General features: G+C 46.0%; 1 protein-coding gene across 6 annotated transcripts in view; it reads right to left on the bottom strand.

Moving 5' to 3' along the window:
• Positions 1-23,713, bottom strand: part of TNNT1 (troponin T1, slow skeletal type) — a 28,068-nt gene extending 4,355 nt beyond the window's left edge. The window contains exons 1-9 of one of the 6 annotated variants that reach the window (XM_081169030.1): positions 23,578-23,713; positions 17,090-17,140; positions 14,693-14,706; positions 13,764-13,787; positions 11,798-11,830; positions 8,389-8,410; positions 6,973-7,033; positions 5,685-5,801; positions 919-996 (exon numbers count right to left, since the gene is read on the bottom strand). In XM_081169030.1, coding sequence (XP_081025156.1) covers positions 919-996; positions 5,685-5,801; positions 6,973-7,033; positions 8,389-8,410; positions 11,798-11,830; positions 13,764-13,787; positions 14,693-14,706; positions 17,090-17,118 — 378 coding nt within the window. In that variant the 5' untranslated portion in view covers positions 17,119-17,140; positions 23,578-23,713. Of the gene's footprint in view, positions 1-918; positions 997-5,684; positions 5,802-6,972; positions 7,034-8,388; positions 8,411-11,797; positions 11,831-13,763; positions 13,788-14,692; positions 14,710-17,089; positions 17,141-23,572 lie in introns of all 6 variants that reach the window. The other 5 variants (XM_081169028.1, XM_081169031.1, XM_081169029.1 and 2 more) reach the window with 5 other exon arrangements.
• Positions 23,714-26,978: the final 3,265 nt, after the last annotated feature.

Genomic DNA, 26,978 nt, shown 5'->3' on the forward strand with positions numbered 1-26,978 from the left:
GCAGGGAACCTTTTTTCAGATTAAGGGTAACATTCCCAACTGGGCCACCACCCAGCAGTCACACGACAGTGGTGTGTGGGGGGGGAATGTGGGCGAAGCAACCAATGTAAATCTCACCTTTTCTAGAGCGGGCTCATTTCATACTCTCCAACATGTCACCAAGTCAAATCAGCGTGTGCATTTTTCAGGGCCACACTCCCGTGGGAGCCATGTGACTTGCACAAGATTATGACCCCCCCAAAACGGGCATCTTTTGGGGCCCTTCTCTCGTGGGAGCCAAAAGGGGACATCCTGGGAGCTAGTAAATCTAGGATGTCCCACTTAAAGTGGGACAGTTAATGTAAGGTTACCAGATTTTTTCCGATGAATCCGGGGACACTTTTGAACTTCAATGGATTTTGTATGGGGTAAAGGTAAAGGGACCCCTGACCATTAGGGCCAGTCATGGCCGACTCTGGGGTTGTGGCGCTCATCTCGCTTTATTGGCCGAGGGAGCCGGCGTACAGCTTCCGGGTCATATGGCCAGCATGACTAAGCCGCTTCCGGCGAACCAGAGCAACACATGGAAACGCTGTTTACCTTCCCGCCAGAGTGCTACCTATTTATCTACTTGCACTTTGACGTGCTTTCGAACTGCTAGGTTGGCAGGAGCAGGGACCGAGCAATGGGAGCTCACCCCATTGCGGGGATTCGAACCTTCAGATTGGCAAGTCCTAGGCTCTGTGGTTTAACCCACAGCGGGACTGATTTGTAAATCTGGGGGCTGTCCCCAGGATATGAGCATATGAAGTGAAGTGTGGCTTGGGGAGAGTCCCCAGGGCCGGGCCGAGAACGCAGGAGGGCCGCATTTGGCTCCTGGCCTGAGGTCCCCCACCCGTGAGCTGGAATGGGAAGCTGCCAGGCAATGGCAATACTCACGGCCAGTTTGTTCTGCCGCTCCCGTTCCTTCTCAGTGCGGACTCGCTGCTGCTCAGCACGTTCCGCCCGCCGATGTTCCTGCCGAAAGACACGAGAAACGGCTCAGACCTTTGCGGTGCTCAAGGAGAAATGTGAAAGTGACTTTGTAAACAACACCGACTACTAGGCAGGAGAAGCTTCTGAAAAGTAAGAGCTGTTCAAGAACAGAACTTGGGAAATGGGAGGCGTTCCTTTGCCAGGCACGGAACCTATCTGGGATGTTGCAGTCCAAGGGTTGCCAAACCAGAGAGCGTGAATGCCATGGTACCCATGAAGTCTTTCTTCCCTTCCTTTCCTGAATGGTCCTGTGGAACACCCTTGTCACTTGGGATAACCATGTATATGGCTATTTCTCTTTTTCCAGTGCTGGTGGACCAGCACTCTTTTTGTCACACAACCTGCGACATCTGAATATTCTTCAGTAGATTCTGCAAGCGAGCAACCCTGTTGCTGTTTTGGATTTAGCATTTAAGATCTTATGCCTACACAGCTAACCAACCACTAGGTGGGAGCAAAGAACAACCATTCCCTGCATCACGGTCTGTCTTTGTGTTTTTGCCATGCTGGCTAAGGCTCATGGGAGCTGTAGTCCAAAAACATCTGGAGAGTGCAAGGTGGAGCAAAGCTGCCCTAGAGAAAGAGAGATAGATCCTAGATCTCCAAAGTGCATTCACCCCAAACATAGACTTCATTTTTCTTCTCTCTCCCCCCTCCTTCCCCTTCTTTCCAGCTGCCAACATCTGTCTCAGACTCCACCTGTTTGTAAAAGTTTGAACCTATAGGTTATTTTTTTAAACGAGCCTTTTGCAGATCTGAGCACTGTTCATATTTCCATGAACCCAACAAAGAGGTGGCCAAATAGCTAAGCCTGGAAGAGGGGAAAATAAAATAAAAGGGTGGGGGGAGGTCAAAAAGGTAATGAAAGGAGTGAAAGCAAAAGAGGAGAGAAGGTGGTGGTTTAAGAGAGAGAGAAGCCTTTTCATACTGCACAGATCTGCACACTTGTTGTTGTTGGTTAGTCGGTTAGTCGGTTAGTCGTGTCCGACTCTTCGTGACCCCATGGACCAGAGCACGCCAGGCACTCCTGTCTTCCACTGCCTCCCGCAGTTTGGTCAAACTCATGCTGGTAGCTTCGAGAACACTGTCCAACCATCTCATCCTCTGTCGTCCTCTTCTCCTTGTGCCCTCCATCTTTCCCAGCATCAGGGTCTTTTCCAGGGTGTCTTCTCTTCTCATGAGGTGGCCAAAGTATTGGAGCCTCGGCTTCACGATCTGTCCTTCCAGTGAGCACTCAGGGCTGATTTCCTTAAGAATGGAGAGGTTTGATCTTCTTGCAGTCCATGGGACTCTCAAGAGTCTCCTCCAGCACCATAATCTGCACACTATTCCCCTGCATATCTTGAGAGCAGGTTGGGCTCCCCAGATGGAGGTGCACCTAAGCTCCCTTGCGCACTTGGAAGAGGAACATGCACACATTGCCTGGCTACCCAGAGCAGTGAAGGAGTGGCCTGGGTAGTGTGTGGATGGGCAGACAGGCTCCTAGTCATTCCAAGGCAGAGCAGAGAGGCGTGATTTTCGTGGTCCCCTGTGCTTGGGACCTTGGCGGGGGCCAACACGACCTACTCCTAGGTACACCGCTGCACCCGGATCTCACCAGACTGTAGCTCTCATCACCCCTAAGCGTTGGCCTCGCTCTCTGTCGTGGTGGGGGCTGGAAGACTCCAAGAGCATTTGGGGGGCCACAGGCTCCCCCACCCATCCTTTAGACCCAGACCTTGATTCTTCCATGCTGTGACTTTCTTGGCTGCATCTGTGTCAGGCTTCAGGGAATCTGATCCCACCCCCACAGTAGGATACCAGGAATAGACCAACAGGGAGAGTTCTTACCAAAGTCTTTTATTCAATATTCACAGAGAGAGGCTTAGAAACACTTAGTAAACTCCACTCCCCCTTCTCTCCTCAATCGTCAACAGCACCACCCACCTTACGGTGGCTGCTTAGGGCCATTTGTCTCTGAGCCCTTTGCTCTCCTACTTTCAATGCTCGCCGGGTTCTGGGAGAAGGGGGGGGGTCTGGAATGCTTTCTAGTGATAATGTGTCAGCCAGCTGCTCCAGCTCTGCTTCCCGCTCCTCCTCCTCTCCCATTATTGCCCAACTCTGCTCTTCATCTGCCTCTGAGCCGTGACCTTCCTCAAACCACTATTGTAAATCTATACTGTCTTCCTCTTCTCTGGAAGGTTGGGGGGGGAGGTGGTCTCCACCAATCCTTCTCTGTACAGTCCCTGGCAGTCTGGCACTCTATGTATGGTTTTGTATTTCCTGCTTTTTGGCAGCCAGAATGGCTCTTCTAAGGTTTGGTTAACAACAACAACAACAACAACAACAACAACAACAACAACAACAACAACAACAACAACAATTTATTATTTCTACCCCACCCATCTGGCTGGGTTTCCCCAGCCACTCTGGGTGGCTCCCAACTGAATACTAAAAACACAATATAGTACAGTATTAAACATTAAAAACTTCCCTAAACGGGACTGCCTTCAGATGTCTTTTAAAAGTACGATAGTTACTTATTTCCTTGACACCTGATGGGAGGGTGTTCCACAGGGTGGGCACCACTACCGAGAAGGCCCTCTGCCTGGTTCCCTGTGCTTCATGTCTTGCAGTGAGGGAACTGCCAGAAGGCCCTCGGAGCTGGACCTCAGTGTCCGGGAAGAACGATGGGAGTGGAGATGCTCCTTCAGGTATACAGGACCGAGGCCATTTAGGGCTTTAAAGGTTAGCACCAACACTTTGAATTGTGCTCGGAAACGTTGAAACATTGAAATAATAGGCTTGCAAGGGAACCTTGGAGGTTATTTCGCTCAACATCCAGCTCACTACATGATTTGCAACACAGGATGCAGCTACAAGATTCAAATATTGCTGGGGAAAGTGTGCCAATTTATATTTCGAAAGGCCATTTCCCACATGTCTCTGGAATTGGACGAATACATTTCACCCACATTTTGAAATGTCTCTTAAAAATACCTCTCAGATCCTTATCTACACCACTGCTGGGTGAATCAACATACGCTTGCAAATCAAGTCACCTGTAAAAACATCAAGCAGATCAGACCCTTTGATGTAATCTTGAAGAACAGGTTGCGTCTCTCTCTCTCTCTCTCTCTCTCTCTCTCTCTCTCTCTCTCTCTCTCTCTCTCGTATAAAAATTTGCCTTTCTGTGTAACCTTAAAAAACTTCTTTCCCCTCTGGGCAGCTTCTTAGCCGCCAGCATTTCTTATCAAACCCCCCCCCCCACCCAATACCCCTTGCCAACCCAGTATTTGTCTTTTAGGGCCAAACTGGGCATAGCAATGAAGATCCCTGAACCGCCAGCCTTTTTAAATTTCTGAAAAAAAAAGCAGCTATCTGTACCGATATGTTTTCTCAAATGGAACAAATAGCAGTGGGTGGTGGCACAGGTATTTGAAAAGTAACACAGAGAAAGGGTTAAAGAACACCGGTGGAATTGTTTTTCCTAAGTGCAAGATGGGTGGTGTTGGTTTCATTTCAGGTGTGTGGGTGTGTGTGGGTGTGTGTGTGTGTGTGAGAGAGAGAGAGATAGAGAGAATTAAAGCTCTCATGGGCTACATTCCCAAGTCATATCCAAGCTATACATTCAAAGCCCATCTGTGCCACTTAACAGTCATGTCTTCCCCAAAGAATCCTGGGAAAATTTATTTACCCTTCATAGAGCTACAGTTCCCAGCATCCTTAAACAAACAACAGGGTCCAGGATTCAAGTGGGGGAAGCCATGACTGTCAAAGGGGTGGAAGAGTGCCTTAAATGTATGACAGTGGATATTGCCTCCCATGCCTATAATTAAACAAAGGAAAAACCACTACAGTCATTCCTTGGGTTACAGTCGCTTTGGGTTGCGTGATTTCAGGTCACGCACTGCGCCGAATCCGGAAGTACCGGAACAGGTTACCTCTGGGTTTTGGCGCTTGCGCATGCGCAGAAGTGCTAAATTGTGCTTTGCGCATGCACAGAAGACGCAGCACTGCGGGTTGCAGACGCTGCAGGTTGCGAACGTGCTTCCTGCATGGATCACATTTGCAACCCGAGCGTCCACTGTATGTGATTGCCACGACGCCCTTAGAAGTAGGTGGTGTGAGCAGGTAAACTGTTGGACCACTGGCCAATTTCAAATGAGCCACCCAATGCAGGGATGGGGACACCTGTGGCCCTCCAGATGTTCTGGGACTCCCAACATCCATCAGTCGCAACAGCATGGCCAACAGTCAGGGATAATGGGAGATGTGGTCCAAAAACATATGGAGGGTATCAGATTGGGGAAGACTAGAGATGAAACTGGTGGGGGATTTATTCAGGTGTGGACAGCCTTGTGAAATGAATGGGGGCCAGTCTACACACAATACACAGGTGTGTGTGTGTGTGTGTGTGTGTGTGTGTGTGTGTGTGTGTCCACACTGACCAGACGCCCCTCTGTTCCCAGCTACACACAATCCTTTGCTGCCCAGAACTCACAATCCTTTAATAACATTTTGACAGATAAGGAATAGCAGATTGTATCGTTTAATGTAACAAACCAGAGGGGAAACTGAAGGAAGTCAACGGGAAGGGGAAGAATGTATGTTTAGAAATGGTTTTGATATTTGTTGTTAGAAAAGAAAACTAATTAAAATTATATACAAAAAAAAGAAGAAGAACTCACAATCCTTGACATGAGACCAACGAGCTCCTCCTCTTCTTTCTTCCTCTGCTCAAAGTGCACGTCAATGAGGGTCTGCAGCTCCAAGAGGTCCTTCTCCATACGCTTGCGGTGGATGTCCTGTCCATCAGGCAGAGGGAGAGGTTAGCTTGAAGGGGATGAAAGTCAACCAGATAGTCCTGTGCATGTCTCTGTGGGCTGGCCTAGGGCAGACCCTTGAAAGCTATTACCGTATTTTTCGCTCTATAGGACGCACAGGACCATAGGATGCACCTTGTTTTAGAGGGGAAGAACAAGGGAAAAAAATTCTTCCCCTCTCTGCTCAGCGCCCCTTCAGCGAAGCGGCAGGAGAAATGGAGCCCCTTCCATTTCTCCTCCCGCTTGGCTGAAGGAGCGCTGGACAGCTCTCCCTCTCTGCTGAAGCCAGGAGAGTCTTGCTCTCCCGTCTTCAGCAAAAGGAACCCGAAGCCTGCGGAGCCCAGCGGGAACTTGCGCTGCGCTCTGAAGGCTTCAGGCGACCCCTCTCGCTCTCCAGGCTTCAGCAAAAGCAACGCAAAGCCTCCGGAGCGCGGAGGGAGCGCTCTCTCTGCGCTTCCGAGGCTTTGCATTGCTATCGCTGAAGCCAAGGAGCCTGCATTCGCTCCATAGGACCCACACACATTTCCCCTTAATTTTTGGAGGGGGAAAAGTGCGTCCTATAGAGCGAAAAATATGGTATATGGCCGGAAAAAATCTACTTGTTGCTGCAGGACTTCTAGCAGTACAGGAGGACATTCGGTCTTGCACAGAGACAGACCACAAGTCTCCTAGTGCCTGCTTGCCCACTATCTCTAATAAGTTAAGGCCAAAGTACATGTTATACACACTGCGGGCATTGTCTTTAGAAATTAAAAGCAAATATAAATGGAAGAAAGGACTGTTTAATGGTTACATTTTCATTTCCAGCTATTTTTCCACTTAGGAACCACCTTGTTTTTCACCCATGGGGAAAAAAAAGATCTGTATTATCACCAGCTAGTGTCTGTAGATGTAGCTGCTGTTGCCGCCACGTGTGTATAGTTGCTAGCAGAGCATCAGGCAACCCCAGGAACCAGGTCCCCAATTTGTCTTCTGAGAACCAATTTAATTACTAAGGTTGACTGAGGAGGGCATCTGTGCTAGTAGGCTAAATGTCTGGTCTATCGGCAGAGGCTGTTTGTTTGAAAGGCTTGGGGCTGTCTGGGAAGTGATGCAAAAAAGAAAAGAAAAAAAAAGCGGGGATTAGGACAGTTTAATAAAACAGAATACTCACATCGAAATCTACTCTCTCCCCCTCAGGGATTTTTGGAGGAGCCAACTGTGGAACCACCGGCCTTTGTGTGCAAATACAGACAAGGAAATAAAAATATAGTTAATATCTGAAAAGGCTACTGACCTTCTCCCCACCCCCCAAAAAAACACTGCCAAAAATTAAAACAAATCTCTGCTACCACTTCCCTTGAATTAGACATGTCAGAGCTAAAATGAATTGCTGTGAGTGTGTTTTGTTTTGGGGGAGGGGGAGAGAGAATTTTTAAACTTGTGTATCAAAAAGCGGAATCTTCAAGTGCCAATTTTGTGTTGGGTTGTCCTTTTTTTTCTTATAGAAGGATCAATATTTACTGAACTTATTCATCACCTTAACTCACTCTTTGCACCGTACAGTAAAAAAGAAATGCATATCAAATAGACAAACAACTGCACATAAAATTTAGAATTTAATTGTAAAAACATCCGTGCAGTCACAACAAGCTGCTCTAGTGATCACACAAAAAGTCATAGCATATTTATTTTTTGTAAAAACCGTCTCCTCCCAACTACATAACACAATCACTATGAGATTAATCAGCTAATCTAATCAGGCCTCCACAGAATCAACAGTTTAAAAATAAAAATCAAAGCCCATCAACACTCAGAAGGTTTTGTAGAAATTCCCAGGTGTCAAAAAAGGATATTTATGTATGCCACTACTGCAGTTTGTGTTTTTCGTTAGTCCAAAAATGGAAAACGAGCGAGGTCCCAGCTAAAGAAGAATGGCAACTTAAACTGATGGAATATGCACAGCTTGTGGACCTAACGTATAGAATAAGAGAACAAGAGGAATATATGTTTAAAGAAGAGTGGAAAATGTTTATTGAATATATGGGGGGGAATTGTGTACATTTGAAAACGTGGGCAGCATTAAGATAAATTCAGCAGTGGAAATAAGATTTGATGGATGTAATAATGGAGTACTGAATGGTTTAGTTTATATAAAATGTGCAGGGATTTATGTTAAGCAAAATGAACCATGGAAAGAGAAGAAGGGATGTCATTGGGTTGTTTAAATGAATATTCTAAAATGTAAAACAGAAAATTTAATAAAAATTATAGGGGGTGGTGGGGGTGGGAAACACTCAAAAGGTTTCAGGGCCTTTTAAAAACTAGACATTCTAGGCAGTGATTCAATAATTACTGCCTTCCCTCACTGTGATGACACCACCCTGGGCAGAAAACCCTCTTGACTTTCAGCCTGTCAGGCCACTTACAAAGATGCAGGAGACTCTGATGGGGGGGGGGGGAGGGAATGGCAGCAACTCTGCCTTTGTGTGCACACCACTCCTTCCACCCTCTAGTGAGAACATCAGCATCCAATGCTCCTGTGGTCAATGAACTTCTGTGGAAGAAGCACCTTATACCTGTTCCTTACCTGGGCCTGGGGCGTTCTTCCTCTGCGAGAAACAGAAGGCAAAGAATGGTCATTAATAGGTGCAGAACAAATCGTCAACAGGCTGTTACAAAGACAGCCAGCTCAAAAAACTCTGGAGGGCAGGAGGAGGGTTGGGGAGCTGGTGACCATAGGTAGAGCTGAGAAAGGCTTCTGCATGAGACCCAGCAGAGATGCTGCCCGTCAACAAGTGTACACAGTACGGAGCTAGAGAGACCAATAGGCTGACTTGGTATAAGGGAGCTTCTTACATCCCTGTGGCTGTCAGCAAGGCACTGTCTCTGGGGCCCTCCCAGCTCCCAAGAATTAGATGCCCGCATTGAGAATTCTCTTGTGCTGCCTCCAGCTGTCTTGCGTTCCCCCCTCTGTAAAGTGGGAACAGCTCCCCTGCAGGGCTGGTGGGCTCTTGGCCAGGATTAGGAAATGGCTGACTTTGCTGCCCTCCGGAGCTAGCTGCAGAAGTGGGGTTTCAGCTACCATTGGTGAAGCACAAACCGTTGTGTTCTCACAGAGATATACTGTACTTTTCCATGCATAAGACAAGGTTTATTTTTAATTTAAAAATTGTGTAAAAATCAGGGGCTGCCTTAAACACGGATAGTGCATGGGGGGGACGACGACGTGGGATTGGTTGCTGCACCGAGCCGGAGATTGTCAGTGGCTAATGGGCGTGTTATTGGTGGCCGTGGCAAGGGCTGGTGTTGATTGGCTGTTGCTGCGGCAATTGGGCGATTGGCGGCTTCTGCCGGCGAGGGGACAGACGATAGGTGGATTTTGCAACGCGTGCGAGTGGCAGCGTAGGTCAGGCGGGTGAGCGATTTTTGCCGATCCCCCCTAAAAAAAGCTGAACAACTCTGGGACACCCCCTGAAAAAAGCTCAAGAAGTCTGGACAATCTCCCCCCATTTTCTTAATTTGGAGTCCCCCCCCCCCAAAAAAACACGGGGGCGTGTTATACACGGAAAAATATGGTATCTGACTGCAGGTCAATTTGAAAGGTATAGATTGTTGAACTGGAGGAAATGAAGAATGTAATACTGAAATTGTGTCGTGACGAAAGAGTTGATGCATGGCAGTGGGGTTACTGGGTCTCTCTGCCTATCGATCCATCTGCAACTCTGAGGATGACACTTGATGTAGCTGGTGGACTATAGTCCACAGAGGCTCATGTCAACCTTCCCCATCTTGGTGCCCTCCCAACATTTTGCACTAGGACTCTCATCAGCCCCACCCAGCAAGAGACTGGTCTAAAACAGCCTCCTCAAATTATTCATGATGTTTGGTGGGGGTGAAATGGAGGTGGGGTCAATGGTTGTTGGGGGGTTTTTTGGGGAGGGAGGAGTAAGGTGAAATTTTCCAACAGTTCTCAGAAAACTCTCTTCTGAGACATGTCCATCTCATTTAATTTTGAATGAAACTCTGCTGTTAGTTCATATGGTTGGTTGGGTGGAGGGAGCAAGGGGCTAAGAGAGTAGTCCATTGTTTTCTTCAAAGATATTAAAATGATATCAAACCATAATACAACTAGATTAGGGTTGCCATACATGTGGACATACCCAGAATACTGCAGTCGGAATCAGGAAAATCCAGACATATATGCAACCCATGTTGGCATACACATCTGACCAATAATAATAATAATAATAATAATAATAATAATAAAAATTCTCAACAACTTTTGTGTGTGGATTTTCACTTTTTGAAATATGCAACCCTAAACTAGATCCAAAATTGCACCCAAAATTCAGGAATGGTGAAATTTTTCACAGAACCCAAAATTGGGGAGTATTCTCATTCAGGGGATGTTTATTTATTTATTTATTTATCTATCTATCTATTCATTTATGAATCCTTTCATTAACTCATGATGTTCTCCAGTGGTTCAGGAGGAGCTAAAAAAAGAAAGTCAACTGCCACAAACTTTTTCTTTTGAGAAATTTTGGCTCAACCCTAGCTGAAAGCAGAACGATTGGCTGTACAGCAGGTAAATATTCCAGGGTTGGCCTAGAGGAATCCAACCGAAATTTCAGGGCTGTTGGCAGGTGAGTCCAGACAGACACCAGACAGAAGACGGTTTTCATGATCATGGTCACAGGCATGTCCATAGGTACTGGAAAATATCTTTTACCCACATCTGGGCTTAGATATGTTGCTTCCCTTATAGACATGATGGGGGTGCACATGTTCTCAACACAGATACATAGAGAAAACACATGACATACATGTATCCAGAACATGTGTGGCACACGGACAACACCAGAGGCCTGTAGATATATCTCCACAAAATATATCAACAAGGCATATTCTGTTAGGAACCTGTGCACATCCTCCTGCTTTGAGGGGTGTGGATGGCTGGGGAGATAACTTCTTGGAAGTCAGAAATACCTCACGGGAGCTGCCGGAGGTGTGTGCGTATGTAAATAAAGTAAGCCTTTAAATTTAACTCAGAAAGGTGGTGCACTTGGCACCACACTCAAGCCAAGCCTACTATGCATCAGAATGAGGCAGAGCTTTTGGCCTAGTATTTCATGTGAGAAGGGCAAAAAGAAAACCCCCTCAAAGACTGAGGGCAGAAGGTTGGCTAGCCTTAATTTAGACATAGTGGCCAAGGTCTTTTCCATTCTCTTTTGTAAAACCTTGTGGCAACTTGTAAAAGCACCAGAGCTCTCCACGTTCTCCTGACAGTGTTTCCTGGACCAGAACACCCATGAGAATAATGTCCTCAGATATTCTTGGGTAAAAAAACCCCCATAGCTGCCTCTGTGGGTGTCATATGGCAGAGAGTAGTTCTCATTTATGAATGCTCCCCTACATTAACAACTCTTTACAAGCAAGACAGACAGACAGACTGACTCACTGACTGACTACCTACCTACCTAGCTAAATAACTACCTAACTAACTAACTAACTAACTAACTAACTAACAGCTAGTGCAACTGGACCTCTTCAGGCCTGGTGTCTTAGCTGCATAATGGCAGATAAGTGTTTCTGTAGGGGAGCACTCAGAAGCAACCCTTCACCCAAATCAGGAATGAGGAATCTATGTTGTTGGACTGCAACATCCATCAGCCCCAGCCAGCACAGTCAATAGCCAGGGATGATGGGGGTTGTACTCCAACATCATCAGGAGAGTCACAGGTTTCCTAGTCTCTAAGATATAGCCTCTTCTATCACCTCATCATGTGTAGAGCAGGGCATCAGAGACCATGTGTTTATGCTCTCTTTCCAGCCATTTGCCTGAGGTTGTGCGGCCTAGCTCTGCCCATCACCAGGCTGTGACATGCCAGATTTTGCTGGAGAGGAGGGGAAGTAACGTTTTGACTTGCCCCCTCCTGGTTATGTGTCCCCACCCCCACCCCAAAAAGGAAGAATGGAGTGAAGAAGAAAGATACCTTGTTCAGCAGCCTGCTCAGGTTCGTCAGCCACTGCAAACAACATATATCACAGGGGTCAGGAGGACGGGGAACACAGATGGAGCAAGGATGAGGTGGAGCAAGGAGAGAGAGGGAAGTTGTAGGGTAGAGACCCAATTAATGAGAGAAATGAAAAGGCAGATCAATCCATCTACAGCAGAGGTGAGGAAGCTCTAGTCTTCCAGACATTGTTGGACTCCAGTTCCCATCATCCTTGGCCATGCTGACTATGGCTGGTAGGCTTTGAAGTCCATCAGTTTCTGGCAGGCCAAAGGTTCCCAACCCCTGATCTACAGGTTGTGGATAAAAATGGGAGGGAAATGTCATTAAAATAAAAAAGAAATTCGCCAAGGGGGAAAGCGGAGATATGTAGCATAGCTGTCAACGTTTCCCATTTGTTAAGGGAAATTCCCTTATTCCGAATAGGATTCCTCACAAGAAAAGGGAAAAGTTGACAGCTGTGATATGTAGGCCACTTCTCTCCATTCAAATTGAGAGTAATATTGTTTGTTTGGCCTTAGCGATGTCCCCATGTAGCAAAATCTGAATGGCTACACAGTGCCACGGTCACATTTTGTACTTTATGTGATCCCTGATTGGTACTGTGATGCCATCATTCTTTCTCTGCTTCTTCCCCACAATGGATGCCTTCTAATAATAAAAAATGGCAAGAAGAAGAATAGGAGCCATTTCCCAAGAGGCACAAAAATATTGAAAAGAGCCATTTACACTTCATGGCTCAGCTTCCATTTAGAATAATACATGATCCTCAGAACTTTCCAGGTGCACAGGGATTGGTACCAGAGGACAAAAATTTGAAGGGGAAAAATAATGCTTGGTTATAAGCGGAAGGCAAAAGTAGCTGCCGCCATCAAGCCTTGTCGCCTGGTTAAGCAAACGGGTTGAAAAGGAAAGAAAGAAGTTACGAGTGTAAATAAAGGGACCGGCTTCAAGCATCTGGGAGGTGGAATGCAGATTGTAAAAAAAGAAAGAAAACAGCACTGGACCCAGTTATGAGACAGAGTTATTGCACATATGCCAGGGGCTTGGCAGAGGAGGAAGAATGGTGGAGACTGCCTGCCCATCCCGACCCTTCCAGGTAGAAGGAGGGAGAGGAAGACAGTCTAGATTTACAACAGGGGTTTGCGGGAGGTCACAGCTCAGAGGCAGATGAGGAGAAAAGTTGGGAAATAATGGCAGAGGAGGAGCAGGCAGAGCCAGAGCAGCAGCTGGCTGACACGTTGTCACTAGAAAGCATTCCAGACCCACCACCTCCCAGAACCCGGCAAGCCTTAAAAGTAGGAGAGCAAAGAGCTCAAAGACAGAGGGCTCTTAGCGGCACCCATAGAGGAGGTGATGATGGTGACAAATAAGGAAGTGGGAGAGAAGGGAGGGTGTAGATTCAGTCGTGACTATGCCATTATCCAAGAGGCTGAGTTCTATAGCCTCTCTCTGTAAAGCTTGAAATAAAAAAGGGCTGTAATAAACTTTCCTTGTCTTTATACTTTCCTGGGCAACCAGCCGGGAGCTGCTGACAGCATCCTGACAACATGTGACGCTCAAAAAAGTGGCCTGTGAATTTCATAACAATAAAGGGAGGCTGAGTCATCCCAGGCTGAAAACCAGAAGGGAGAAAATTTGTGAATAACAGCAGGCAAACCTTTCAGGCATGGGGGGAGAGAAACTGGACATCCTGTGTCTACACAGGCCCCCTTTCCCAATTGAAACAACCCCATTCTCCTCCCAGAGAAATGGAGCCCTGACCCCAACTTTTCTGAATCTTAGTCACTAAGATTTGGAGCCACCGTGGGAGTCAGGAGCATTCTTGGTTCTCCACTAAGTAACTCTGTGAGAGTGCCTTAGGCCTGAAACAAAACAAAACAAAACAAAAAAGGATGCTCAGCAGGAAGAGTAGGGAGGGAATAGATGTGTGGTATCACCTCACCTTCTTCTTCAGCTTGTTCCTCTTCTTCAAGAAAAAGAGAGAGAGAAAGAGAGGGGGAGGGGAGAGAGAGATACCAAAGAAAAAGAGAATGAGACAGAGGGAAGTTATCAGTTCGGCAAGGGTGGTGTCAACAGATATGGGATATTGGTTGCTGATTACTGCAAGTTAGGGGAATGCTTTGGGAACAAGGTCTGAGTGGGAGAATGGCCTGCCCTGTAAGACATTCTGCTGGAGGAAAAAGTTCTTACAAACAAGTAAACACACACACACACACACACACACACACACACACACACGAGAGTTCAGGACTGGAAAGAATGAGGGTTTCACTTCTTGCTCTGCAAGAAAAAATATCAGTCTAAGGGCACTTCCAGACAACCTGTTTACCCAGCATTCATCATAATTTGTTTGGAGGGAGATTAGATGAAGTTGACTGTTTCATTCATTCTGATTGTTTTTTTGTGTGTGGGAAGCTTAGATGACATTGCACCTCAGCTGGTGTGGGTTTCAATTTTGGTTGCTGGTCATGGCAGAGGCAGGCAGAGAGGAACCTGGAGGAGCTGAGATAAAACTTTGTCATTTGTTTATTTTTTTAAAAAAAATGAATCGTGAAAAGGGGGGGGGGGAGAGAGATGCTACCCAGATGAATTATACCCTCCCCGTCCCCACCCACATAGCTGTGGAAGACCAGGTGTTGCTTACAAGGGAAGAACAATGAATGGAGAGCATTAAGAGCTGCCTGCCTTGATGCACCCTAGGAATGCCATCAGGAAAGGCAAACAAATCTGTTGATAAGCAGATGCCAGTATATAAAAAATATGTAGTGCCTTTTTAAAAAACACAAAAGCAAAACATCCACAGCCAGAAAAGATTGTGGAAAATATCACAACTGATCATGAGTATTAATGGCTGACTTAGGAATCTCTTACCTTCCTGCTGCTCCCTGGTGAGTGGGAAACGGGGTGGCAGGGAAAGAGAAGGAGAGAAAGCAATGAAGACATATATTAATGCATCCTTGATGTTGAACTGTGGGCACATCTCAACACCATACAGTTAAATAGTCTTGAAACAATTTTAAAATGTACTTTTGGATGTTATTCACACATCCAACGGTGTCCCGTTGTGCCAGAAGCGGCTTAGTCATGCTGGCCACATGACCTGGAAAACTGTCTGTGCACAAACACCGGCTCCCTCGGCCTAAAAGCGAGATGAGCACCACAACCCCATAGTCGCCTTTGACTGGACTTAACTGTCCAGGGGTCCTTTACCTTTACCTACCTTGTTTTGGAAAGTGTGAATTCACCAGGTTCGCTTTTAAATGAGAGCTGAATCAGATTTCTCCTCCATCCCTAGTGATTTGGGTATCAGCGCATGACTTTCACTCCATGGGCAGCCCAGCTGGGCACAAATGGGAAATGCCAACCCCTATGTGTGGTGTTTGGGAGTGCCCAGAGGCACTTAGCAGGCAGCCATTGAAAGCAGAACTCTGGATTAGACTGGCCTTGGCATCATCCAATGAGACAAAAAAAAAATTGTGTGTTTTTATGTGCCAAGGAATAGCTGGTCCATGTGGGTATCTTAGGTATGCATGCCCCATGCCTTCCCAAAGCGTCAGTTCTCGGGTTTCTTTTCACAGAAGGCATGGCAATTAAACTACTTCATGTTTACAGGCCACACCACAAGTTCCTTTGTGCAGCACTTTTGGTCTGTTAAATGTGGACATCCTCTCGCCCGCCCCTGAAGTCAAGCTGGATGTTGTGAGGTGTGATCAAGATCTCTGCTGAAGTCTTCTGACACAGTTTGAAAATGTGTATCCACTTCACCTTGTAATTGCATGTGAAGCTTCTTCTCTTACTCATGAATAATTTCTTAATAGATCTTTAGGGCAAATGGGGCACGGCCCCACCTGACCTCACCCAGCTTCCGCTTGCCTGCTTTCCTACCTACAATCAGTCCAGGGAGTGGCACTGCTGTCAACCTCGTCCTCTTCCTCCTCCTCCTCCTCCTCTGTTTCAGTGCTGCCTTGAAGAACTCAGCAGGGAGGGAGATGGGGCAAAACTAGAATTGGTTGCTCTGCCTGTCATCCAGCCTGGATTCAGACATGGCATAGCCCTGGGAAGTACAGCAATAGCAGGACTGCAGGAGGAGCAAAGCAGCTGTGATAATTGCTCCAGGAGCTCACAGGTTTGGTTGTTCAAACTAAGACATGGTGTGGCTTAGTGTGATCTCTGATCTGATTTTAATCCTAAAATACACTTGCGGGGGGGGGGGAGTCTAAAATACACATTTTGGTACTTTATTTGAGCCAAGAATTATATCACAGAACTTGGAGAACTGAAAAATCTGAAGGATAATTCTGTTCCAGTCTGTGTATTAGTCCAGGGTGTACAAATCATGTTGTTTATCAGAACAATTATTATTATTATTTATTCAACTTATATACCGCACTATACCTGGAGGTCTCAGGGCGGTTCACAGAACAAAATCAAAATATAAAACCACAAAATATATAATCAAAACAAAAACAACAGAACCCAATAACGCCCCCCCCAAAACCCCCACATTTTAAAAGGGCATAGAATGCCAATCAAATCAACCAAATGCCTGGTTAAAAAGGAACGTTTTTGCCTGGCGCCTAAAGGTGTATAATGAAGGTGCCAGGTGAACTTCCCTGGGGAGAGCATTCCACAGACAGGGAGCCAATGCAGAGAAGGCCCTTTCTCGTGTTGCCACCCTCCGGACCTCTTGGGCACATGAAAGAGGGCCTCAGAAGATGATCTCAGGGTCTGGGTAGGTTCATATGGAAAGAGGCGGTCCTTGAGGTATTGCGGTCCTGGGCCATTAAAGGCTTTATAAATCAAAATCAACTCTTTGAATTGGGTCTGGAAACTAATTGGTAGCCAGTGCAGTCAGACCAGTCTTCCTCCGGTGAGCAACCTGGCCGCTGAATTCTGCACTAGCTGAAGTTTCCAAACATGAATTAACAATGAAGTCCAAATGAAATTCTTACCCACCCCTAACCCCAACTTGTGTGCATTCTTAATTACACATGGGTAACCACAGTACTTTGGCCACCTCATGAGAAGAGAAGTCTCCCTGGAAAAGACCCTGATGTTGGGAAGGATGGAGGGCATAAGGAGAAGGGGACGACAGAGGACGAGATGGTTGGACAGTGTTCTCGAAGCTACCAGCATGAGTTTGACCAAACTGCGGGAGGCAGTGGAAGACAGGAGTGCCTGGCGTGCTCTGGTCCATGGGGTCACGAAGAGTCGGACATGACTAACCAACTAAAAAACAACAACAACTGCAGTCTGGATATTACTTACTCCTCGTACTCAGCTTCCTCATCAGACATGGTGGCGGTTATTGAGTTTCACCTGGAAGAGAAGAAAGAATCTCAAGGTTTGGCCAGGGCAGGGGGATGCATTGTGGAGTTAAATTTCAGAAACTCTTCAGCAATGACAGCAGGGGGACTTGTGAATAAAGAGCTAAATATGACTATCTTTGACTGGGTCAGCTGGAGGTTCCGTCCCCCTTCTCAACACACTGGCTTATCTTCAGGGGTACCCAATCAGGGCAAAAATTAAATAGGAGATGATGGTCATCGCCATTCATCCCAGCCCCTTCCCCGGCAGTTCTCCTGAGAGCCCATCCTAATTCCATCTGGAATCCCTTTCCCTTTTATGGTACGAACTGCAGGCAGGGGCAGTGGACAGACAAAGAAGGATTGTGATCAAACGCTGGAGCAGGCGGGGTATGTGGGGGCAAGGTTAGGGGCGAGAATAGTTCCAAGCCTTCCATCACTATCTATTTATAACCATTGTCATTGCACGGCTCAGTGTGGAAGGGAACAGAAGGTATTCCCCTTGTAGGAAGCAGTGGCTCCCATCAGGGATCCTGGTGGGGGTGGATTTAGGGCTGTGCAAGTGGGTTCTGAGCTGAGGGGCACCGTCTTAGAGCAAGGTGCTGGGTTTTGGGAAGGAGGCGTGAGGCCCTGACGTGATATCCTCCTCCCTCTTTCCCAGAGCCTAGTTAGCGCCTTTCCAGCTGCAAAGCCATCACAAGCACTGATGCGAGTACAGTGCTATAATCTCGCTTTCTAGCCAATGCTGAAACATTGCACCATCAGGAAGTGATCTAATGCATAGATATCACTGCCCACATCCATGCCTAAAGGTACGTAACTGTTTAACCCCAATGGCTTCACTCCAAAGTAAACCTGTTGGTCCGATAAGGGACTTTTGTGCCACATATTCAAAACCAAACAATTACACCCTTGTGTTGCAAACAATTATCAGTAATATCAAAGGCAACACGATGACCAAGTACAACAATGTGATATCAATATACACTCTTTATATAAACTATACGGAACATTGAACAATATGAAATATGCATATGATTTGCAGAGAGTGCATATTTCATATATTTCATATTGTTCAATGTTCCATATAGATTATATAAAGAGTGTATATTGATATCGCATTGTTGTACTTGGTCATCGTGTTGCCTTTGATATTACTGACATATTCAAAACCAGGCTGGCCTGAGGTGTCTGAAGCTCAAGCAACTATGTAGTTCAGGGACGGGGGAATTTTGTGGCCCTACAGATGCTGCTGAACTGCTCTTCCCATTATCCCAGGCCACTGGCCATGCTAGCAGAGGCTGATGGGCACTGGAGGACAACAATATCTGGAAGGCCAGCAGCTCTCCATCCTTGGCCTAGTTCCAAACGTATAATGGTTGGTGAAGACTGCCATCCTTCGGTTGACTGGCAATGAGACTTCTAGACTTTGGATTCCCCTACGACTGTCATGGGAAACCAGCAAGTGAAACAGAAAACACCTTGTACAAAGAGGATCCTCTTCTTGTTGGGTTTGTGTAGTGGATGCTAATTCCCCTGCTGTATGTTTAAGATCAGTAGTGCCTTGTCTGTCTCCCTGGTTTTTGCCACACAAAATGAATGTGCCAATCACCCAGCAGAGGATTACAACCTCCCTGTAACATTCCAGTATTTGATGCTGTAAAATCGACAGACAGTGAGACCTGATGAACTTTGAAACACCGTCATCTGTGATTCTGTGCAGTGTTCTTGTTGGACTACAACTCCCATCATCCCTGAACGCTGGCCATGCTGGCTGCAGCTGTTGGAAGTTGGGGAGGTTGGGGAAGGCAATATAGCCTTGGATCACTCTTAAACCATCTGGATCAGGGGTAGGCAACCTAAGGCCTGGGAGCCGGATGCAGCCCAATCGCCTTCTCAATCCGGCTTGTGGACGGTCCAGGAATCAGCGTGTTTTTACATGAGTAGAATGTGTCCTTTTATTTAAAATGCATCTCTGGGTTATTTGTGGGGCATAGGAATTTGTTCATTTCCCCCCAAAATATAGACCAGCCGCCACAAGGTCTGAGGTACGGTGGACTGGCTCACGGCTGAAAAAGGTTGCTGACCCCTGATCTGGATAATGACTAGAGCAGGGCATCTAAGACGTATAGATGCTGATTAGGTCTGCATTCACCTGGGCCTTCTAGGAAAGAGATGGCTGGGTCATGGCAGAGGCCACAAACTCACCAGTGTGCCTTTGGCTAGTGAAAAAGGCAGGTGCACAAACCAATCCTAAGCAGGTTTACTCAGAAGCAAGCCCCAATGGTCAGTGATGATGGGAACTGCAGCTGATCTGGAGGGCTGCAGGTTCCCCTACCCTGCTTACTAGAATATGAACTCACCAGTGAGGTATACTTGCAGTTAGCTTCAGACAAAAGAAAATTCTTTTGGGGGGGGGGGTGTACAGCAGATAATTTATTTATATAATTCACAAGATGCAGGAATAGTAATTAGTTCAGGTGTCTTAAGAAGAAAAAAAAGAGGATTGGGCAAAATTCATGATTCGTCCCAAATGGAAGCTCCATGTAAAGAGGCAGTGTCAGCCTGTACAGCAGATAGCTGGGCACAAATGGGGAATGCCAGCCCCTGTGTGTGGTGCTTGGGAGTGCCCTGAGGCACTTAGCAGGCAGCCATTGAAAGCAGAACTCTGGATTAGACTGGCCTTGACATCATCCAATGAGACATTTTTTGTGTGTTTTTATGTGCCAAGGCATGGCTGGCCCATGTGGGTATCTTAGGTATGTATGCCCCATCCCTTCCCAAAGTGTCAGTTCTCGGGTTTCTTTTCACAGAAGGCATGGCAATTAAACTACTTCATGTTTACAGGCCACACCACGAGCTCCTTTGTGCAAACAAAGTCACCACCTCTCAACCTCAAGTCCCCTTACTTGTAAAATGTATGTCAACAGTGACATATTTCACAGGATTGTTGTGAGAGCAAACACGTGTAAGGTTGGAAAAGCTATTTACTACTTCTGAGGGGGAAGGTGGGTGACAGACAACCTGAATCCAAGACATTTTGGCACCTGAGGGAGAAAAATCCACATGGTGCTTTGAATCGTGTGACCAACAAAACAAAAATACAACATTTAAAAATACAAAAGCACAAGTATTTAGAAATTAGTGGCCCTTCAAAAGTACCTCACATATTCCACAACCCCCCCCCCCGAGACAGCTACATGGCAGGGCAGGCCCCAATATGAGTGTGAACAGGAGATGGTGCTGAGAGGATTACTTAAGATCGGTTGGTGATCAATTTGGAATGCAAACAAGTTGCTTTTCTAGTTGGTTGGTTGGTTTATAGCATGGCATTTTATTCTGCCCCATCTACAAGGAGCTCTGTTTGGCACAGCAACTTAAGAAGAGTCTCATTGTATCAGGCCAGTGGCCCAACTAATCCAACAGCCTCTTCTTACAGTGGCCAATGTGCCATAACATCTTGGCCAGCACTGGATACCAAGCACTTGACTCAGTGGCTACTGATTCATGATGGCTATTGGGACACTGCCCCACCAACTTCACTCTGCCCTCAGCTAGTCCTCACCTGGCAGCTCTGCCTCTCATTGGCTCTGACGCCACCTGCTGTTGGCCTCCTTACCTTTTGCCCCACTAGTCCCAATGGGCACCAGCTGCCACTGCCTTGACCTGTTGGGTCTTGTTTTCTGCTCTCCCTGAGGTGGCAAAATGTCTTGGGCCAGTCCTGTGATAAACCTACAGGGTTTGGGCTTGCGCAGAGGGGCATTCTGGGGCACAATTTCCCTGCCCTTCCTGTGCCCGCTGTGGCTTTGTTTGACACAGTTGAGGTGATGGCAGTGGGAGCGTTTGTCCTGAGCAGCTGTTGTGAAAGGTCACAGATATTTTGGAAGTCTCCTTCCATTGTTTCTCAGTGTCCCATTTGAGTCCCTTCCTACTATATCTTTAAATAACCTTGACCAGCTTGGGCTGGCATCCCTGTATCCTGCCAACCCAAAGCCACCACCTTCCCTCACCTTCCCTCACAGGATTCACTGCTGTGCCAAGCAAGTTCATCTACCTAATGGAAAGCTTCAAGAACAAACAAACCAGAAAAAAACCCTTTACAGTCATGCCACCTTTTTAAAAGCCCTGATATGGTTTTGAATGATATCTTTCTTTCCGCATCCGGGAAGCAAATCCGACTTACCATATGCTTGCTGTGCAAAAGTATATGAATTGTTTTATAATTTGTTTGCTTACATCTCTAAAGGCAAACATATCGAACTACACCTCTGGCAAGCTTCCCTGTGTGCAAAAGACACAAGATAACTGAGCCAGACACTAAGCCTCTGACTAGACTGGAGCTGCCAAAATGCAGCGCTTAGAACGTATCTAGAGGACATCCAGCTCAACCCCATAGATAACAGGCAGCCCTGTTTGGAGAAGCTTTTAATGTTTAATAGGTTATTGTGTTTTAATATTCTGTTGGAAGCTGCCCAGAATGGCTGGGGAAACCCAGCCAGATGGGCGGGGTATAAATAATATATTATTATTATTAATATATGCGTAAATTGGAACAGTAAAGAGGGGGAAAGGCGATCTGCTGCAAAATGTTGCGGTGTATCTTCACCTCCTTATCACAGTGCTCCTGTTCAGGGTTTCAGCCAGCAAACTCTGCTTTCCTTTAGGATACTATGAGCCAAGGGGTATCCAACATGGCCGTCCAGATATTGTTAGACTCCAGTTTCCCTCACCCCAGCCAACATGGCCAGAGTCAGGGTCAGGCATGCTGGGAGCTGTAGGTCAACAACACCTGGGGGCACCATGTTGGCTAACCCTGCTGTAAGCTGCAAGGAGCTCAAATTGGGCACTCCACTCGTTCCCCGACTGAACAAGGCGTCAAACTAAAACAGGGATTTCAGAATTCAAGACTTGTAAGTGATGAAATCAGGAATGGGAGAAATGTTTGCCCAGGGCTCCCCCAGATGACATATTTACTGAGCACTCATCCAGATTTGTTTGCATGAAGATGATACTACAATGAGCACTCACTCTCCGTTCATCCTGATCTGCTTGTAGCGTGTTTACATTTCAACTTCTCCTAGTTTCTCATTTTTCTACTCTTAAATTCTGTTATCCACATTACCACAGCATTTTGTGATTTTTGTGTGAGGAAAAATTCGCCAGCATTTTAGTGTGAATTTCTCCTAATATTCACATTTGTATGCAATTTTGCCCAATTATATACATTTTTCGCAAAGCAGTTTCCCCTAATGGAATGTGTCTTTCTTTGTTATTTTCACTTATAAGCATTTTTATACCCTGGTATTTACATTTTCGTACGTGTTACTTGGCTGGAGAACTGCATTGCAAAATTTGGAGGAGGGCGAATTTCATGATGTGGCTGTGTTTTGATTCATGCATTGTTTTTGAAAATGAAAATCAGGTAGCTTCACCTTTAAATGAACATATAACCCAATATCTCCCCCATCCCAAACCATTACTCAGTCCTACAACCTATACTTTTCAGTGCATTTCCCATCACTTTTCTAACCACAAAAGTCTTACTCTTTTTTTAATTGCACAAACCTAAAGTTCTGCTTGAATCTCTCCCACTGAATAATAACAGAATATTAGCAAACATGTTGCCTTTTCCAATTGATGCAGTTCCATGCGCTCTGCTATCCTTCCATGAAATGGGCCGGTTGCTTGTTGGCTTGAGGAAGAAGGTTCAATTGTTTGTGGCTGAAAGTATTTGAGGCTGAGCTTACGAACCCAATAACCGCTTAGGCTGCATTTAATTACACAGAAGAGGTTTGTGAGGGGGGTCATGCTTTGCCCAGAAACCACTTTCTGTGAACCAGAAGCCCTGCCTCCTACTCCTAGTGGCAGGTGGACTTTGTGGTTATGGAGTGCTGTGAAAAAGGCACTCTGCACATGTTCAGTAGTGTTCTAATCTTTTACGATAATTCCCAATGAGCTTTGGGGGAAAGAGCTAGATTATCGGGAAAAAGAGGGATATAGTTTGGAAAGAAACAGATTAAGATATGAATTGTAAGGAGCAGGGCCTTGGGGCCATTTCCTCAGTGGAAGACCACATGTTTTGGATAGGAAAGGTTCTGGGTTCAGTCCCTGGCATTCTGTATTTGGAAGGAATCTTGGCTAGCAGGGCCTTTTCTACTGGAGAACCTGGAGCGCCAATACCAGTCAGAGTAGACTAGATGGTTGATATGCGCCATCTGGTCAGCTTCTTACGTTCCTTTAAATGTGCACATGAGTCTTCCAAGCACAGAGTTGCTACTGAACAACCTCACCAACAATCACATTTGTTAGTTTCTCACAAAGGAGTTGGATAAGAACACAAACCATCTCAGTAGCCCTTATACATATCAAGCACCAAACCTAGCAAACATGGCTGGCTACACACACACACACACACACACACACACACACACACACACACACTAACCTCACCTGGAGATGGGCAGTCCAGAGATCTCTCTTCCCCTCCACAGGCACTGGCTACTGCCGGAGCCGAAGTGTGTGTGCGTGAGGCCTTATAATGAGGTAACCAGACACCCCACCCCACCTCTCACATTTGGAGGATGCAGTTTGCTGAGAGGAAAACGACACCGGCGTGTGAGTTCATCTCTGCATTCCTGGGGCAGAACGTTCACTGTCACAAATGAGCAGAGGAATCTTGTGTGAGCAGCATTTTCTTTCATTGCAACCCTTTTCAGACGTTCATGTGGGGGCAAAAGCAACGTGCGTGAGAAACAGGACTTCACCAAAGCAGAACATCACTCTGCCACTGAACGTTATGCTTTTCATGGGACACCCATAAGGAGCACCCACATGTCCTTGGAAGGTCCCTCTGTTCTAAGGACCACAAAGAAGTTGGAGGCAGATCATGTCGCTACGATGCTAGTTAACTCTCTCACCCCAACATGAAAACATGAAAAGGGCAAGTCAAGCTGGTGATGGATGGACAGTTATGCTTTCTCTCCATTTCTCATCTTTCAGATATTAAGTTCAACAGGCTCTGTTTCCACAACATTTTACGAATTCTATTTTAAACGTCCGCACAGAAATGTGTATGCATTTGCGTGTGTGCTTCTTCTGACGTTCTGCATACACTTTTGCCTAATACGCACAATTTTTGAAAAGCAATGTTCCTCAGGGCAACTTTTTTTTGATACACTGTTTTTCAATTTTCAGGTAGAGAACTAACCAAATGAGAGCCAGTTTGGTGTAGTGCAGGGGTCAGCAAACTTTTTCAGCAGGGGGCCAGTCTGCTGTCCCTCAGACCTTGTGGGGGGCCGGACTATATTTTGTAAAGAAAGAGAAAGAACAAATTCCTGTGCCCACAAATAACTCAGAGATGCATTTTCAATAAAAGCACACAGTCTACTCATGTAAAAACACGCTGATTCCTGGACCGCCCGTGGGCTGGATTTACAAGGCGATTAGGCCGGATCCGCCCCCAGGCCTTAGTTTGCCTACCCATTGTGTAGTGGTTTAGAGTGTTGGACCAGGACCTGGGAGTTTCTGAACTCAAATCCTCACTTGGCCATGAAGCCCACCAAATGACCTTGGGCCAGTTGTTACCTCTCAGCCTAACCTACCTCACAGGGCTGAGATCCAGAGGATCTCCTGGTGAGCTGGGAGGTTCTGGGCACAGCTGGGCTACCCCAGCATAATTCCCCATCCTCAGTTCAGCCAGAAATATGCTAGAGTATCTCTCCCAGCCTGCTGGCTGAACCCATCCCAGTTGTACTTAAGCTAGCGTAAGCCCTGGAAGGGGACATTTGGCGGGGGCGTTTGTGTGTCATTTTCTCTAAAGTAATGCATTTCTGTATATTATTTTCACTAATGCATACATTTTTATGCGCACTTCACCCTAGGCCATCCATTTTTTGCACACAGTACTTCGCTGGAGAACTCCATTGCAAAATTCGGAGAAGCACAAATTTGGGAGGATGGCTGTGCTTTGGTTGATGTATTGTTTTGGAAATTATATGAATCATGAGTGTTTGTCTTTAGATGCAAATTGGATTGGATTGCTCACTCCTCCCTCATGGTACTACTGCTGACATTATTCACTTTTCAGTGCCAGCGGTTGACATAGCTCTCTGTTTGGGCCTTTTCAATGGATGGATCCCAGGAGGCCAACTGCGAATCAATGGACTTCCTATCTGTGATGTTACTAAGACTGTTTTAATGTTTATTTGCTATTTTGATGTTTCACTCTTAGCTTTCTGCGATTTTATTATTGTTATTTATTTCAAATTATTTATTGCCTTCTCTTCATTGTTCACACCATCACAGAGTGAGGGAGAACATTAAAACAAAACAAAATGAAGCAAAACAATATTTCATTTAAATGCAACCTTAAAAAGACAAGACACTCACCATATACTGTTGCTGTCTGTTATGCTGTATGGTTTGAAAGTCACTACCTCTTCCCAGGGAATTCTGGGAATTGTAGCCCTGGGAGGGAAATAGGGCTTCTCTTAACAGTTCCCAGCACCCTAAACAAACTAAGGTAAAGGTAAAGGGACCCCTGACCATTAGGTACAGTCACAGACAACTCTGGGGTTGCAGTGTTCATCTCACTTTATTGGCCAAGAGAGCCGGCGTACAACTTCCGGGTCATGTGGCCAGTATGACTAAGCCACTTCTGGCGAACCAGAGCAGCGCACGGAAACACTGTTTACCTTCCTGATGGAGTGGAACTATCTATCTATCTACTTGCACTTTGATGTGCTTTCGAACTGCTAGGTTGGCAGGAGCAGGGACCGAGCGACGGGAGCTCACCCCGTTGTGGGGATTTGAACCGCTGACCTTCTGATCAGCAAGCCCTAGGCTCTGTGGTTTAACCCACAGCGCCACCCGCACCCCCTAAACAAACTACAGCTCCCATAACTCTTGTGGGAAAGCCATGAGTATTTAAAGTGGCCAACTTTTTTAGCCAGTTTGTGCAGCTGTGACTTTAGCAGCAGTGTGATATGCAAACTTTAACTGGGGATTCTGTTTATTGCTATGCTTTGAAAAGCTTCCCCTGTGTCCTTCGGTGCTCAAGCAGATTTTTTTGTCCTGGCACTCGGGAAAACTCATGTTTTACCACTGAATTGGAGGGAATGATAATCCATGGAAAATCTGGTTGCCATTTGCTCCAATTCGGTGGTAAAACATGGGTTTTCCTGGGGAAAGTACTGGGACAAAAAGAAAAACAAACAGACACAGACCAGAAAGCCCAGACCTGTGTTTAGAAATGGGGAGCAAAGGCTAAGTGCAGATGAGCCCTAAATTGGGTAGTCTTCTGGATACTTGGCAACCTTAAAGTAAAATCATTTAATAACAAAACAAATGCACAAGAGGTTTTTACATGGATCTTTTGGAATTCATTCTAGATAAATAAGCCCATTTACTTGTTTCTGTCTGACTGTCATTCAGATAATCCCTTCAACACTTTGCAGATGAAAAGAGGCTCAGTCTTGTGTACTTTCTATACCTCTGTAAGCCAACCAACACTTCCGCTGTTACAAAGTCCTGAGAGTTCATGAACAGGGTTGCCAGCTGTTAAACCAGACTGTGTGCTTTATAGCTGCGGCTTGAGCACATTCCCGGAAAGTAGCTGAACATTTTCATATAAAGATTGAATATTTATTAAAGTCACAGCTATTGTTGCCAGTTGGTAAACTTGGCAACCTGAGTTGTTGTTGAAAGTACTGATTTTCTCTGCAATTGCTTGTCTTGCTTTCAGCTTCTGAAGCAGCTTGTGCTAAGTAAGTTAACTGACTCTGATAGTTTTGTTGTTGTTTATAGTCAGTTTACTAATGCAGCGAAAGGAAAGCATCCAATCTATTTTTAAG

Source organism: Podarcis bocagei (assembly GCF_964188305.1).
Source record: "Podarcis bocagei genome assembly, chromosome: 13".
NCBI classification, from domain to species: Eukaryota; Metazoa; Chordata; class Lepidosauria; order Squamata; family Lacertidae; genus Podarcis; species Podarcis bocagei.